The 15,855-nt window shown below is 40.1% G+C and overlaps 3 protein-coding genes and 1 non-coding gene across 6 annotated transcripts; 2 read left to right on the top strand and 2 right to left on the bottom strand.

Annotated features, from left to right (window-relative positions):
- Window positions 1-657: 657 nt before the first annotated feature.
- On the top strand, window positions 658-3,021 carry LOC141907057 (succinate dehydrogenase [ubiquinone] cytochrome b small subunit B, mitochondrial-like). Its single transcript, XM_074796608.1, has 4 exons — window positions 658-708; window positions 1,059-1,241; window positions 1,596-1,761; window positions 2,088-3,021. Exons 1-4 carry the CDS (start codon window positions 675-677, stop codon window positions 2,287-2,289), a joined length of 585 nt encoding a protein of 194 aa, XP_074652709.1. The 5' UTR covers window positions 658-674; the 3' UTR covers window positions 2,290-3,021.
- Window positions 3,022-3,206: 185 nt separating this feature from the next.
- LOC141906834 (phosphatidylglycerophosphatase and protein-tyrosine phosphatase 1-like) lies at window positions 3,207-6,573 on the bottom strand. Of its 2 annotated transcripts, none has more exons than XM_074796258.1 (5): window positions 6,443-6,573; window positions 5,080-5,688; window positions 4,738-4,818; window positions 3,804-3,995; window positions 3,207-3,516 (listed from the first exon to the last, which is right to left on the bottom strand). In XM_074796258.1, exons 2-5 carry the CDS (start codon window positions 5,230-5,232, stop codon window positions 3,373-3,375), a joined length of 570 nt encoding a protein of 189 aa, XP_074652359.1. In that variant the 5' UTR covers window positions 5,233-5,688; window positions 6,443-6,573; the 3' UTR covers window positions 3,207-3,372. The 2 variants fall into 2 exon arrangements, with proteins under 2 accessions (XP_074652359.1, XP_074652360.1); XM_074796259.1 differs by lacking the exon at window positions 6,443-6,573 and adding an exon at window positions 5,911-6,097.
- A 1,373-nt stretch (window positions 6,574-7,946) lies between these two features.
- Window positions 7,947-8,018, top strand: Trnag-ucc (transfer RNA glycine (anticodon UCC)). Its single transcript has one exon. It is a non-coding gene; the product is annotated as a tRNA-Gly (tRNA).
- A 343-nt stretch (window positions 8,019-8,361) lies between these two features.
- On the bottom strand, window positions 8,362-15,381 carry LOC141907539 (solute carrier family 49 member 4 homolog). 2 transcript variants are annotated; one of them, XM_074797216.1, is made up of 11 exons: window positions 14,669-15,381; window positions 14,033-14,123; window positions 13,373-13,536; window positions 13,173-13,245; window positions 12,948-13,009; window positions 12,309-12,374; window positions 11,479-11,608; window positions 10,648-10,824; window positions 10,247-10,365; window positions 9,731-9,913; window positions 8,362-9,186 (listed from the first exon to the last, which is right to left on the bottom strand). In XM_074797216.1, exons 1-11 carry the CDS (start codon window positions 15,054-15,056, stop codon window positions 8,966-8,968), a joined length of 1,674 nt encoding a protein of 557 aa, XP_074653317.1. In that variant the 5' UTR covers window positions 15,057-15,381; the 3' UTR covers window positions 8,362-8,965. The 2 variants fall into 2 exon arrangements, with proteins under 2 accessions (XP_074653317.1, XP_074653318.1); XM_074797217.1 differs by having other exon boundaries at window positions 9,048-9,496.
- Between the last annotated feature and the right edge of the window lie 474 nt (window positions 15,382-15,855).

The raw sequence follows: 15,855 nt of genomic DNA, 5'->3' as shown, positions 1-15,855 counted from the left end.
CAGACTACAAAAATCTTCTGAGAAATATTGTGAGATTTCAAATGGACTCATCGGATGACCAAGTGTCAGATGAATGGGTTGATATCAGCGAAATATCGAGCGGCTCCTCATTAGAGGGGTCTGAATCAACTGCCATGGGTGGGAATCAGCCATGTTAATAAACAACACACTAAATCAGGGCTACACTAAGCGAGAGAAAAAATAGCTATCAGGACTTCTAAGAATGAAATTTGACTACGAAATTTAAAAAAGAAAACTTTAAATCACTAAGAAAAAATATAGACTTTAATCTCATGACAGCACCCTCATAAAAAAGGAACACTAAGAGGACACCTTAAGTGCCTACCTTACGAGTACACTTAGTTTCAATGCAAGAGAGGCTTACATGCCTTCAATTGACGGTAAATTATGATACGATATGATGATATGATAGAGGACTTGTTTTTTCGGAATGCATGAGCGTTACGTGGCAAATACATGCAGTAATACTACACCACGGGCTATGGATTGGATTGCCGTAGTTCGTCTTCCAGAATGACCTTCAATGACTTGAGTTTTCTCCACACAGGTCCCGTAAGGAAACGGAGTCATCGGAGCAATCCGTACGAATAACCATTTTCATTTTTCTATCGCGCCGGTCCGCTCCACGAGTCCGGATCCGTACACTGGTAAAGATGAACGGTCTTGTATTTCGTCTCGGTTCTAGAGGTAAATATCACCGTAACTAGTTACCGTAAACACCAATTAACTCTATATTTCACTGTTTGATTCTATATTCTATATATTTATAATTTCGATTTCTATTCTCACTCCTCAATGCGAAGTTGTTGCGTAACAAATAGGTTTTTATTTGACCTTGCGTCCTTGGCGTTTACTCCTGCCTGTGCCTACTCTACTGGTGCTAGTGACACTGACAGTAGTGTTGGAACCTTGCATTCTCTACCGAATGCACCTTATCCTCAGACTCAATTTCTATCCCTGGCCTGCACGTTCTCAATCTCCAGATCTGATGTCGATCTTGACACGTATTAATATGGTTGATATTTCACTATTTTCAGGGTTCGGCCTGACAACTGGCACTGCGGGTCTTTTTAGGCCAAAATTCTCATCCGTAACAAGTAGACCGGCGTTACCATTAGTAACAGTAGTAGCGGGTACAGCTGAATCATCACAACAGCGCAGAATTCATACGACAAATGTGTTTTTAAGTAAAAAAGAGAAAAGTCGATTTTCTGATCCAAGTAAGTGAAACAGGTCGACCTCGATTCCGACCTCGGCAACTGATTTCTGTTTGTGAATCCCTGGCAACAAGGGCCGATTACACAGTCATGGCTTAGACTTAAGACAAGTCTCAGACCAACTTAGTTCTATAGCCAATCTAACAACTTAAGACCAGTTTTTAGATTTAAGACCACTTTTGGACTTAAGTCACGACTGTGCAACTGGTCCCAGGGGCCGATTGCATATTCATGTAGTTAGTTCTTCTGTACGAACTTTCGGGCTTAAGTTACGACAGTGTGAATATAGACGGAGTGTGGGTCGTTCTGAAATCTAGAATCCACTGATGAATAGACATGTTTGATGTGTATTTTCAGTGGTTTGGGGAGATCCCGCTAAACAACACCTGAGACCATCTGTTCACTGGAAAGTCGAGAGATATTTAGCTACAGCTTTGATACCTTTAATACCAGCATCATTCATATATGTGCATCCAGCAATGGATTATATACTAGCAGCTGGATTAGTGTTACATGCTTACTGGTATGTATACACCCTCTCCCTCCCCTCCCCATTCCTCCCCTCCCCATTCCTCCCCTCCCTATACTAGCAGCTGGATTAGTGTTACATGGTTACTGGTATGTATACACCCTCTCCCTCCCTCTCCTCTCTCTCATCCCCTCTCCCTCCCTCCCCTCCCCCCTCACTACCCTCCCCTCTCCTCTCACTACCCACCCCTCTCCTCTCACTACCCTCCCCCCTCCCTCCCCTCCCCCCTCCCTCCCCATTCCTCCCCTCTCCCTCCCCTCACTATACTAACAGCTGGATTAGTGTTACAATACTGATATTTATTTCATTCTATATTGTAGGGGTTTAGACACTGTTGCCGTTGACTACATCCATCGTAAAGTGCTGCCCCCTGCGGTGTGTGAATGGATGATATTGATATTTGCGGCGCTCGGTTTTGCCGGTATCTGCGTGTTTAACTATAACGATATCGGCTGCATCGGTGCCGTCAAATACTTCTGGGCTCTCGATAAGAAAAACAAAACCCCAGCCATCGAACAGTAAAACAATATCCATCGTCATCGCCGTAGTAACTGTTGCTATAGTTACGTCTGAGTCACTGTAGACCAGAATTTTTACATATGAACTTAAAAAAAGAGAATTATTTATTTATTATCAACGCTTATTAGACTGGTTGTCAGCAGTTGCACGCGATAGAGATATAACGGACTGGTTCCAGGTCATTGGTACAGTAGGGGTCATTGATAAAGTATACTTGCACACCACTCCGGGGATCAATAACCAGGGCAGTGAGTTGAGAATTATACGTACTTTATTGAAGGTCCCTAGAGAGCCTATGACTCGGGGAACCCCTTTATAAAGAGAGCCTATGACTCGGGGAACCCCCTTATAAAGAGAGCCTATGACTCGGGGAACCCCCTTATAAAGTGAGCCTATGACTCTGGGAACCCTTCAGCTTTCCATGTTGTAATTATATAAATATATCATTAAAATCCTTGCACATTTTCAAGTTTTACATCATCGCAAAAAATCCTTGGATTTTTAGTTAAATTTATTACCGTAAAGTTTAAGGTTATAATAGACTAATTGACTCCATCGCGTGGGGGGTGAAAATATTTAAAGCTGGAACTGATTAAAATGTGCTATTATCAAAAACTGGTCATCATCATCTGACCTGTAATATTGTAATACATGTGTATCGTAATATTGTAATACATGTGTATCGTAATATTGTAATACATGTGTATCGTTTAGTAGTAAACAGCTTTGTGAAAATAAATATTAAGTTTGTTAGAAGATTTTCAGACATTGTTCTTCATCTTTTGTGTATGGAACCAGAAACTCTGCGAGTGGAAGCACTTTCTGTAGTGAGAGGGCGACTAGAACAGACGAACCGCTACTAAACTTAGTGACTAGAAGCCCAACCAGAGGGCAGCACTGATTAAAATCAACAATCTGTCTTTCTAACAGTTAAATTTATTTCAACAGACATCGGAAAATAACGAGATAAAATCAACAAAAACGTGTTAGATCAATTTAAAACAAGATGACTCCTTTAATCCTATAGTAGTTTTTAGTCCTGATTACGATGATGATGATATAGTCTTGGAGTAAAGTTAATCGACGTCACGTAGTATCGTTTACATCGGGTTTATTTTTAATCGTATTGTAAAATTCTTCGATGGAATCCATTTGTTTTTGACGGAGTAAAATATGCGATCGTTTTCCGCGTATGAAATCGACGGCTTCCGTCGGACTGCAGCCGACCTTCTGAAAATAGACAATAGAGGGCACTACTGAGGAGAGGGTAGTTCACACTATGAATACTAGAGGGCACTACTGAGGAGGGGTAGTTCACACTATGAATACTAGAGGGCACTACTGAGGAGGGGGTAGTTCACACTTTGAATACTAGAGGGCACTACTGATGCATTCACTGTTTCGGGTAGCGTAGTTTCAGGAATAATCACTAGATGGCTCTAGTCGAGTAGCTAGTTATAGTGTGTTGAAGAGGGCGGTACGTAGGTAGTTGTTTTTTAGACCAGTAGATGGCGTACCTGTATGATGTAACACGCTACTATCGTAGCGCTACGCGTTCGACCTGCTTTACAATGTACATACACTGTCCCATTGTCACGTTTAATTTGTTCGATAAATTTCATCCCTTCGATGATGTTCGTCAGGGTCGGGGAATTGATAAAATCTTCGGTATCCAATCTGAGCTGTTTAATTCCATTCTCCTCCCACTCCTGTCAATCAAACAATTATTTATCAATTAATTCAATTCTCCTCCTACTCCTGTCAATCAAACAATCATTTATCAATTAATTCAATTCTCCTACTCCTGTCAATCAAACAATCATTTATCAATTAATTCCATTCTCCTCCCACTCCTGTCAATCAAACAATCATTTATCAATGAATTCCATTCTCCTCCCACTTCTGTCAATCAAACAATCATTTATCAATTAATTCCATTCTCCTCCCACTCCTGTCAATCAAACAATCATTTATCAATTAATTCCATTCTCCTCCCACTCCTGTCAATCAAACAATCATTTATTGATTGATTCAATCAGCTCTATGAGATTACATTGCTATGATCTGTTCAATAACCAGTGGCGTTGGAACCGAGGCGACTGCAGCGGCAAGAGCTGCGCCAATTAATTTACTGAATGAATTTTTTTTTACTATGATTTTGACAAAATTGAAGTAATTTCACCGCAGCAACATTAGAAGCTGTCAAAAGTCGACAAGTGACGCAGCGATCAAAAACTGCTTTTAACACCACTGATTACATAGGTTTCATCTGTGAGATAACAACAATGCAATCTGCGAGATCACATTGTTGTAATCTGTGAGATTACTTCGGTGTAATACACTGGTGTAATCTCACTGATTACATCATTGTTATCTGAATCTCACAGATTACACCGATGTAACCTCACAGATTACACTGGTGTAATCTGTGAGAGGATTTAGATTATTCACCTGTTGAGTGTTGACCAGAAATCTGGTTTCAAATTCTTCATTCATCGTTATAACACCTTTAACATTCTCTTCTGTAGACAGCTGCAAAATAACAGAGTTGAAAGTGAGAAGAAGGGGAGACCTGGGGAGGAGGGGGCAGGATGGATTATAACGGATGCAGCTAGTGGATTACCGGTGGATAAATACCATAGTAACAATGAAATTTTAACAGTCACTATGTCAACCTATCCACCGGTTGATTTCAACCAATTTTCTAGAAACTGCAGCTCCAGGATTCTATCGAAAATGAGAAGACCTGAGGGGACCTGGAGAGAGAGACAGGATGGATTAGAAGATACATACCTGTTCAGTCATATGTCTAAAGGGAAGAGCTCCCAGTATAATGTGTTCATCGATTCTGTTGTACCAATTGTGGAATGATAATTTCTCTAGAACGATGTTATACAGCAACGACGGGTAGAAAGCTATACGAGGAACAATCTGCATTAAAACCATACTGACCGCTACTGACTACTGCTGACCGCTACTGACCACTACTGACTACTGCTGACCACTACTGACTACTGCTGACTACTGCTGACCGCTGCTGACCACTACAAACCGCTGCTGACTGCTACTGACCACTGCTGACTGCTAATGACTACTGCTGACCGCTACAGACTACTGCTGACCACTACTGACTACTGCTGACCACTACTGACTACTGCTGACCACTACTGACTACTGCTGACCACTACTGACTACTGCTGACCACTACTGACTACTGCTGACCACTACTGACCACTACAAACCGCTGCTGACTGCTACTGAACGCTGCTGACCACTACTGACCAATGCTGACTGCTAATGACTACTGCTGACCGCTACAGACCACTGCTGACCACTACTGACTACTGCTGCTGACCACTCAGTGTCAGTCACTACCCACACTAGCGGAATACCTTGTTATATCTGAAATGAAAAACAACCAAATTGTTCATAAAGCCAAGTTCAACGGTGTCTGCACAGTGCACTGTGCCAACTCAACAGTCGGGGTCAGGGGTCACTAAACAAACATGTCATTAATGTCGCAATTAAAGAAATAAACTGCAGTGCAAATTGTAACAGGATTATGAGCCAAAGGGGGATTAACAGCCAGACAGGGGATTAAAGTTCAGTTCATTTATTACTTACATTTAATTAGAAATTTCATTGACTGAATTTCATGGACTGAGTGTCCAATAACCACCGGGACAAAATCTTGTGCTATGTGCCGTCAGTAAATGGACTGACCCTGCGCTAGCTCCAAGTATCAGAGTTTTTGTAAACTGATAATCTGTTAATCCTCTGTGTGTTTGTAGCAAGCTTCTGGATAGGCCTACACTAAGCAACTTACCCCCGACCCCTCCCCCGCTAGTTTCAATCAATGTTAATACCTTACACAAACCACAAAATTCGTTTCCTAACTTAAAAAACGTCCATCATAATCCAAAACGACGATTTGATTTCTTTTAGGTCATTAAATTGATTAATAATTTATTTTAAGCGAAGTATCAATTCAATTCAACATATTCCATCAAAATAAATGTCAAAAGAATTGCTTCCTACTCAATCGATCCCGGAAATGGGGGTCAGTCTTAAACACACAGACAAACAGTGAACACATACCACCTCTGAACTGAGTAATTAAACCTGATTCTCAGCAGGATTTAAATCGTATATTTACCTCTGAAATCAATCAATCTTTCAATCCCGTGACTAGAAACTAACTGCGGCAAGTGAATAACGTTGTCTAAACGGGCAGTAAATACCTCTAACGCGTTTGACATCACCGACTTGAGAATGGTTTTCTTCTCGAGTACTTGGTACTAAGCCTTTGCAGACTGGCAGCCTTTCCCATTCAATTAGACTGGTTTCTCTGTTGGTGCGCCGGAGCTGCGGGCCTTTAATGAATCACTCTGAAGGCCGAATGGGGCCGAAGGGGGACATGCTTTCTTTATCAACCATATGTGAAATATATTCTGTGAATTGAGATGTTTGCATATTTTATCTGAAGTTTACAATAGTTGAATCCTTGTGGCACCCTTTTGTCAGTCGCGGCGATCCTCCGGCCCGACGCCACAGACCGAAGCGAGTTGGGACACAGACTTGGGTAAGAGCAGTAATTCAGATCGACTGGATAATCTGATCAGGCTAACCATAACCAGGTCCAGCAGCCTATTCAAAATGAACCGATTACAAATTTTATCGTAGTTTACAAAAGTAGTCGGGCCGCTGCGGAGAAGTATCATTACTAGCACTGATTCAAAACAAACAACAAACAACAAGATTTATTTATTTTTATGGAACATACAGATAACTACAGACTTAAACAAACCAGTAAAAACTGCGCATCATCATAAATAGAGGTATAGATAATGCTTAATACAAACAAACAAACTGTAGGTTTACCGAAAAACTTTACATGATTTAATCATCCAATAAAAAGTGTTGCAACAACAACATAAACAATTTACAGTCATAATTATTAAATTAAATTGGTATTTCATGAACCAACAATTATACCTTGCTAAATGACAGGTATTATACTCAAGGAATTTATTTTTGGGCCCGCAGTTGCTTTACAATACCCTCAATACCCCCTCAATCCACGCCTGTGACCAGACCCTCCAGTAACGTATATGATTCACGATTACAAGAGCCAAACATCGACTGCTCATAGAGAACAGGAAACATCAATCTAACCCAAAACAGCCATCTCAGAAATCATTCTTTCCCGTAAATATGTCTGCGCCCTTGAATCTCCTTATGACGTCATATGAAAAAAGTGGTGACTAAGAATGTGCTTATGACGTCGGAATTGATATGGAAAAGAAATTCCCCTATGACATCATGATCTCGATGTGGTTAGGCATGTGATACACTTCAAGAAAAGATGTTTGCTTCCGTTAATCCCCCTATGACGTCATTGAATTGATGCGGATATATAAACACACCCTTCTAGAAAACATTGGATAATGGCTGCCTTCATGGGTAACCCTTTGACATCATCGAATTTAGGTCACATCTGGAACATAACCCGTATGATAGAAATAAACATAAACCCGTATAAGATATGTAACCATCTGTTGAACACAATACGCCACATTCAGACGGTCGGAGATTTTATTTCAATCTCCTAACCACGTGTTAGAAATGGGTTACTAGTCGAAATGCACCGTTTGCAAGCGGCGTTCGTGGTGTAAAGGTTAGCATCGTTGCCTTCCAAGCAATGGATCCGGGTTCGATTCCCGGCGAACGCACGAATTAGTTTTTTTTTTCATGAAATTAAATATCCCAGCATTTTATTCTAACCAGGCACTCCAGGGTCCAGTTCTACAGTTACGGGTTAAGATTCATCTCTGAGTTACTGTAACTCACAACACTGTGGAACTGGGTTCAGTAGTCTTACTGCAGCCCTCTAGCCCGTAGCGACCGGGTGTGTCTCGGCGGTCCGTATCATATCTGTATAAAGTGACCACTAAGTGACCATCGGTCCTACGAGTTTCTCTAGTCGGCCGGACCAACCATCCGACCAGAAACTTTTGGAGCACGCCCGGTCTATATCTGGTGGGCCACTTCCGATGTGGTGATCGAACTCAACAAAAATAATATCATTAAAAAATTCTGTTTATTGAAGCCAAACAAATTTCTAAAAACTGTTTCTGGAAACAGCGCCACATTACGGCGTATTTACAAACTAGAATCACAGATATATTCTTCGATTTACACGCGGTATAAAAATATGTTTAGTTTCAATTCTTTTGGTTATGTACAATTCATTATTCACAATTACTGTCATATTTACAAAATAATTTGATTGAATTCAGTGTAAAATATTTCCCAGAAAATTTAAAGAAATATTTGTGAAATTTCATTTTTATTGCACGAAGCGAGGATTGAATTTGATTTTTAACAGCTAGATATCCGTTCATTACATTATATACGGTATATTAGTTGTAATCACATGTCCAGATAAGTTTTTTTCATTACTATTCACACCATACCATGGCACCCCCCCCCCCCCCTCCTCTCCGCCCATTCCCCCTCACTCCCCTGCTGGGATCTCCCCGACCTCCCAGCCTTATGGCATACAGAAACCATGATTTCGGGAAACAAATTTTCCTCGATCAAACATGTTTGTTTCCCTGTTTCCCTGCGTTGGGCTGGATCTCGATGGGGCAGGGGGTCGAGGGTGCGTCGGTTCTATTTAAAGAAAGTGAATTTCTGATTCTGAAGATATCGATTTACTGCGTCCGTATTCATCGTACTGTATATGATTCTCATTGTGATGTTCGTTACCATGGTGAAGTACTTCATCCGCATCCGGGACATCCAGTTCCAATCGGTTATAGGTGACTTTAGCGAACATTAATATCGGTATAGCGATAAACAGAGCACCCGTTAAACACCAGTTCATCCATTCCGTACCTAGAACATAATAAATATTGAACACGAGTTCATTATAAAACATCAGTTCATCCATTCCGCACCTAGAACATAATAAATATTGAACACGAGTTCATTATAAAACACCAGTTCATCCATTCCGCACCTAGAACATGATAAATATTGAACACGAGTTCATTATAAAACACCAGTTCATCCATTCCGTACCTAGAACATAATAAATATTGAACACGAGTTCATTATAAAGCACCAGTTCATCCATTCCGTACCTAGAACATAATAAATATTGAACACGAGTTCATTATAAAACACCAGTTCATCCATTCCGTACCTAGAACATAATAAATATTGAACACGAGTTCATTATAAAGCACCAGTTCATCCATTCCGTACCTAGAACATAATAAATATTGAACACGAGTTCATTATAAAGCACCAGTTCATCCATTCCGTACCTAGAACATAATAAATATTGAACACGAGTTCATTATAAAACACCAGTTCATCCATTCCGTATCTAGAACATAATAAATATTGAACACGAGTTCATTAGTCGTATACTTACCGATATTAGGAATATAGAAGAGTAGAAGGAACGTCACTCCACAGATATTGTTTAGTAAAGCAAACATGCCGCTGATCACAGACTCCGCTATCGGATACGCCGATTCACAAGCCATTTCAAAAAACAGTGCTATACACGTGTATATCAATAAACCGCCCACTATTATAGATGTATATAGTTCACCTGCGAAAGGAGAGTCAGAGAAAATATAATTAAATCTTAGGCAAAAAATATCGATACCATGATTCTCATTTCTGCTGAGTTTAAAAGTTGACCCGGTCCAGCCGCCTATCTACCCTGTGCATTACTTTTTGTTTTAATCGTGATTTATTTTATCATATAACAGACCCGGCATCAGAAATAAATTGATTACAAATTTAATCATATTTTACAAAAATAACCCGGCCGTTGCGGACAAGGTATCATTTTTGTTTAGCCTTAACAGAAAATTCCGAATTCAAATGATATTTGCTTTCTAATTAATCGTCTCATTGAGACTGGTGATTATTATCTTACCAGAATTGAACGGTATATATTGACCAATAAGTAACATGCTCCACAAGGCGGAGCCACCAGCACCAATAAACAACACGATACAAAATATCTTCATGTGACCCAGGAAATGATCGGAAATCCTACAGCACAAAACACAAACAAAGATATAATCATTTTGTGATAAATGCGTTTGCAGTTGGGACCAAATTCATTGATTTGTTGATGACTTATATACAAATGATGACTTACACTTAGTAAATTGAATTAGAAATACAAATTGAGACTCAAAAATAGAGATGACTTCAGTAATGTGACGACTTATCCAAATGATAGACCGAATTTTGTTTACCGTAATAATTTTCAGATAATCATTTTCATCTAAATAGTAATAATTCACTAATAATAATGATAATTTAGCTTACCAGGACACGATAAGGGCTCCGGTACAGCCGGCCATTACAGCGTAAAACCCGAGCCAGCCTGCTTCAGACTGCTGTATTCCTAACGGGCTCAAATTCACATCTAATATCGCGTTCCAACAGTTATAAACACCTAACCCTAATCCGTATGGTATTGCCATTACCCACAATCGTGCGTGACTAAAAATACAAACAAAATGAGTCCGAGATTTTCATCTGGTAAACAATTGAATTAGTTAGTTTGGAAGTTGGGGAGCAAAGAGTCATTAATATTCTTCAAGAAAAGAGTGATATGTAGTGAATGGCCACACGACCAGTTACCACACCTGACTGGTCACCAGTCACCACACCTGACTGGTCACCAGTCACCACACCTGACTGGTCACCAGTCACCACACCTGACTGGTCACCAGTTACCACACCTGACTGGTGACCAGTTACCACACCTGACTGGTCACCAGTTACCACACCTGACTGGTCACCAGTCATCACACCTGACTGGTCACCAGTTACCACACCTGACTGGTCACCAGTCATCACACCTGACTGGTCACCAGTTACCACACCTGACTGGTCACCAGTCATCACACCTGACTGGTCACCAGACACCACACTGACCAGAGAAATTTACAAACTCTGTCAGACGCTACAGGTCTATGGTCTAGGGGTTAGTATGCTCGGCTTGCATGCCGGAGGTGGCAAGTTCGAGTCTAGGGTTAGGGTTATTGGTGACTGGTTAACTGCTCGGATGCAGGCCATGGTCAATGGTACGACGGTTGCGAACACTAATTTTGTGCTGAAATATACTTTTTTTGTGAAAAGAAAATAACTTACCAGAAAGCCTGACCGAGGCCTCGTATGAAACTGACGCGATCTGTAGATGCTGATATTGTCGGCGGTAATGGCGGATGTGGAGGGAAATAGATGAGGATACAAATAAACACAATCACGTGGAACGCCTCCTCTACAATATATACACGTCATATCATCATTATACTATATATCTATCAAATTGGTATTAAATGTAGAAATATCGTCTACAATATATAGATAACATATTATTTTTTATTCATCTATTTATCCTATCAAAATTGTAGAAATATTGTACAGTGTCAAATGTAGAAAGATTTAGGCCCAATCGCAAAGCAAACCCAAGCCCAATATGGAAGCTGAGGCCTAATCAAAAAGCCGAGGTTCGGCCTCGAAGCCTGTCCGTTCACGAAGCTCGAAGCCCAAGCATCTCCCGAGGCCCAAGCCTATTCTCGAGGTCCAAGCCCGTTCACGGAGCTCAGACCTATTCCCGAGGCCCAAGCATATTCCTGAGGCCCAAGCTTATTCTCGAGGCCCAAGCATATTCCCGAGGTCCGAGCCTATCTCGAGGCCCAAGCCTTTTATCGAGGCCCAAGATTATTCTCGAGGCCCAAGCTTATTCTCGAGGCCTTTCATTGACAGCCAGACAGACAGATACTGAGTGTTTACCCTGTCGGTTGAAGTACTGAACTTAAGACGCGCTGAAATTCTTAATGAACTTTGTATCAAAACCACTATGCAAGAAAACAAACTCTGTTCGGCGGTTATCAGAGGTTATCAGCGAAATTATCATTTATTTATCATTTTGACTTGTGATATTTCCGACAAAGATCGATAATATATAGATCATATACCTATGTATAGAAGTATCATTATTTCCGCCCTTTGGGCCTCTATCGATTCGTTGTCCTTCGAAGGGGCTGAAAAACAACAAAACAACTTTACTAATTTACATCGAATACAATCCTACAATCCATGTTCATGTTGGTTTGTATATATTTTGTCTATTAACAGTTGTAGAAATCGTTCGAAATCCCACATATATTTTTATAGACCGGGGTCCAGTTTCACAAAAAAGATTAAGCCCTAAATCGATTCAAGATAAACTGAATTAATGAAGAAATTAAATCGATTTAAGAATAAAAACTTTTTGTGAAACTGGGTCCTCAATAGTCATTGAAAATGTATTAATCGTTTCATCATCATATAGTAGATAATTTATTGAAGAAACGCGATATTGCAAACTGATGCAACCCCTCGAAAACTGTTCTACGTAGGTTACACCGGGGCGGAATCGCAAGGTCGAGGTCCAGGAGAAAAATAAGGACATTTCTAGGATAATGTAGCCACGCTGAAGGCCACTTAGCGCGGTTAGGGGTTTGACATTATTCCTGAAGAAATGAATTCAAATAGATGCAATTTCTAAGAAGATGAGCTTCATGTAAACAGATTATATCGGTCTAATCTCTCGGGCAATAAGATAAAATCCTCACCTAAAGTTGGTGGCGCCACCGTCACATTGGAAGTATTAGAAAAATCAATAAAAATATCGGAACTGAAACAAATCAAAGATAACAAAGTTTAAGGTAATATATAATAAGTTCATAGACCCGATTTTCGACGAGCACCTGATGGTACCTGTCTTTGATATAAAATAACGAAGTTTATTGAGCAATCTGCATCAGGTACTGGTACCTGTAGCTGTAAATAAAACTCACCTGATGTAAGATATATTAGGAGTTGGAGTTGTAATATTATTATAGGTTGTATGAGTATTCACGATTAACGGACCTGGAATAAATTAACTCAGGAGTAATGAAATATTCAAATCCAGCGATTAAATTTAATATCTATATCAATAAAATCAATCAAATAGAATTTCCAATTTATTTTTGTAAACTTCTGCCGTGAAACTCACCCAAAATAAACGACAATGCTACTCCTAAATAGTTGGATACGATCATGATGGCCGTTGCTGTAGTTCTACCGTTAGCTGGGAACCAGGTCGCCGAAACGCACGGAGGTCCAGCCATCACTACCGGTCCAGCAAATCCGCTTACAATACAACCCAGATGTGCCAACCTATCCGATATCATTTAAAATTAAAATATGCAAATATTAATATGCAAATTCTGTGTCCAATTTTATTATGCATTTATTGGAAATTTTAATGGGGATTTGTTACAATCCCATCAGTAAATGAATCTGGTGCATATCCGAATATGGGATCGTATTTATTGGAAAAAACCCAAAGCCTTGACTGTTAAGTATAACAGCGAATCATCAGGCGGAATGTGACCAGAAACAGACGAAACACGTATTAACTCAGTGTATATACTTCTATTGTATAAGGAGGCCTATTAGAGGGACTTTGACTTTTCATTTCTACACTTGTTGGAATTTCAGGTCCCCCCTCAAAGGCTAAGTAGGTGACGACACGGGCCCAATGAATGACATCCTCGCTTGCCAGGGTTTGATTGCCGCCCGCTAAAGTCACATCATTAGTGTTGGCGTGAATCTATTTCCTGGTCGGGGAAGGGAAAATTGACGAATAAATAAATCGACGATAATTTATTACCAGGTGAAGTATGGATCCCACTTCGAGATACATTTTATACCGCATCCAACAACCAGTAAAGCGGAAGTCAATATCACCGACACGCGTAAACCTATTCAATAAAACATTGAAATATATACATGTTCAGAGATACCTATGATGAATTTAGTAATTATTGAATGTTGTTCTCGTATAAGCCTCTATTGTAAACTGTTAAGCCTCCTTTGTTGTGTATTGGATAATGATTCATTGATTCATTGGATAATTCCAGTGCAGGAATTATTAAACTTAGACATGTCCGATTCGGAATTTTAACGAATTCATTTTCTCGCTTCCTAAATAATCCTCCGAATAATTTTTTCTTCAGTTCTTACAAAAGTTAAAAAAGTTTCATCTGACAATTTTGAAAATATTCTCAACTCATTGAGACTAGAGCCTCTGCCTTAAAGGGTTGCAAGAGTATATAATAATATCGCTTTATGAACAATTATTCTTCTAGGGCCCGGTTTTACAGACTGGTTTAACCTTTAACCCGGGGGCTCACTTAATTCATTATCAATTGAGTTAGCCCGGGTCAAAGGTAAAACCAGTCTATAAAACCGGGCCTTGGGAATTTATTTCGTCTAATTCGGTCTTAAATACAAATTAGCGACAAACCTTTTACTTCTAGAAGCCACGAAAAGAATACTGACGACAAAACGTACGTAATACAGGCCCAGTTCGTGGATAGGGCTATCGTCGAGTCCTGCCAGCCGAATACATCTTTAATCGACTGACTGATAGGTCCGAACGAATTCCAAACACATCCCTGCCCGAGTCCTAACAGCGAAAACATGAATAAAATATACCAGCGCCGTCCGTAAACTTTTACTTCAGTCTGATTTCTGATATCTTTATTCCGTAAAACATCGGCGTAAGTGTTAGTCCTTTCTCTGTGACTGCCTTCAAAATCGACGGAGCGACTAGTCCCGTCGTCGTGGTCATCCGATCCCGGACCACCGGGGACCACCCGCAATTCCCGCGGTAATAACGGTTCGGTTTCCATCGTTACACAATTCAAATTATTTAACAATCAACAACAGTTAAAACGACATTCAATGAGCAGTGAGGTAGGAGAGCAGTACTGACTGGAACACAGATCGATACTCAGATCCACAGATATCCACAGGTTAGCGATCGAAATCCTGCAACTCACTCTATTATCACCACTGTAAATAGCACCCGAACTTAATGAGGTATTTCAGAATTTTTCGACGCTGTAGTTAAAAAGATTCCACAATAATTAAACCTGATCTCGATATATGTCATCAGAATAGCACTGATATAAACAGAGCCATACAACAGGTTAAAACAGCACTTCGATCCGTACTGTAGTGCCTAGCTGTGTACAGTACTGTGTACTGTATGTCAGTCAGCTGATTAATGTTGTGTTTATCTAGGTTACGTAGACGACACTTTAATCGATAGGCTATGAATAAATCGCCTTGCAATTACAACCGGGGTTCCGTTCAAGCACATTTAACTATTTAAAAAGATTAATCTTGTTTATTACGTAATTAATTGTCTGTATTATTACGGATTCGAAACCGATCGCTACGAAAATTCCAACTCTAGCAAGCGTATCTTGGTCAGTACTGTTTCTCAGCCGGCAGTGACCAATGGATATTCAAAAGGAGCGCTCCGAATACGTGAACTCGCTTCCCGCAGGCGCTTCGGAATCTGCATTTTGACGCGCAGATTTTCCAAGTATAATCTATATAAGGGAAAGACAGGGAGGAGGAATGAATATCTCTGTTTGTTTTTAATATGTATGTAAACGATACGGATAACAGAACGATAACCTG

The sequence above is a fragment of the Tubulanus polymorphus genome, chromosome 6 (assembly GCF_964204645.1).
Source record: "Tubulanus polymorphus chromosome 6, tnTubPoly1.2, whole genome shotgun sequence".
In the NCBI taxonomy this organism is placed as follows: Eukaryota; Metazoa; Nemertea; class Palaeonemertea; order Tubulaniformes; family Tubulanidae; genus Tubulanus; species Tubulanus polymorphus.
This window is presented reverse-complemented; position numbering and strand designations above follow the sequence as displayed.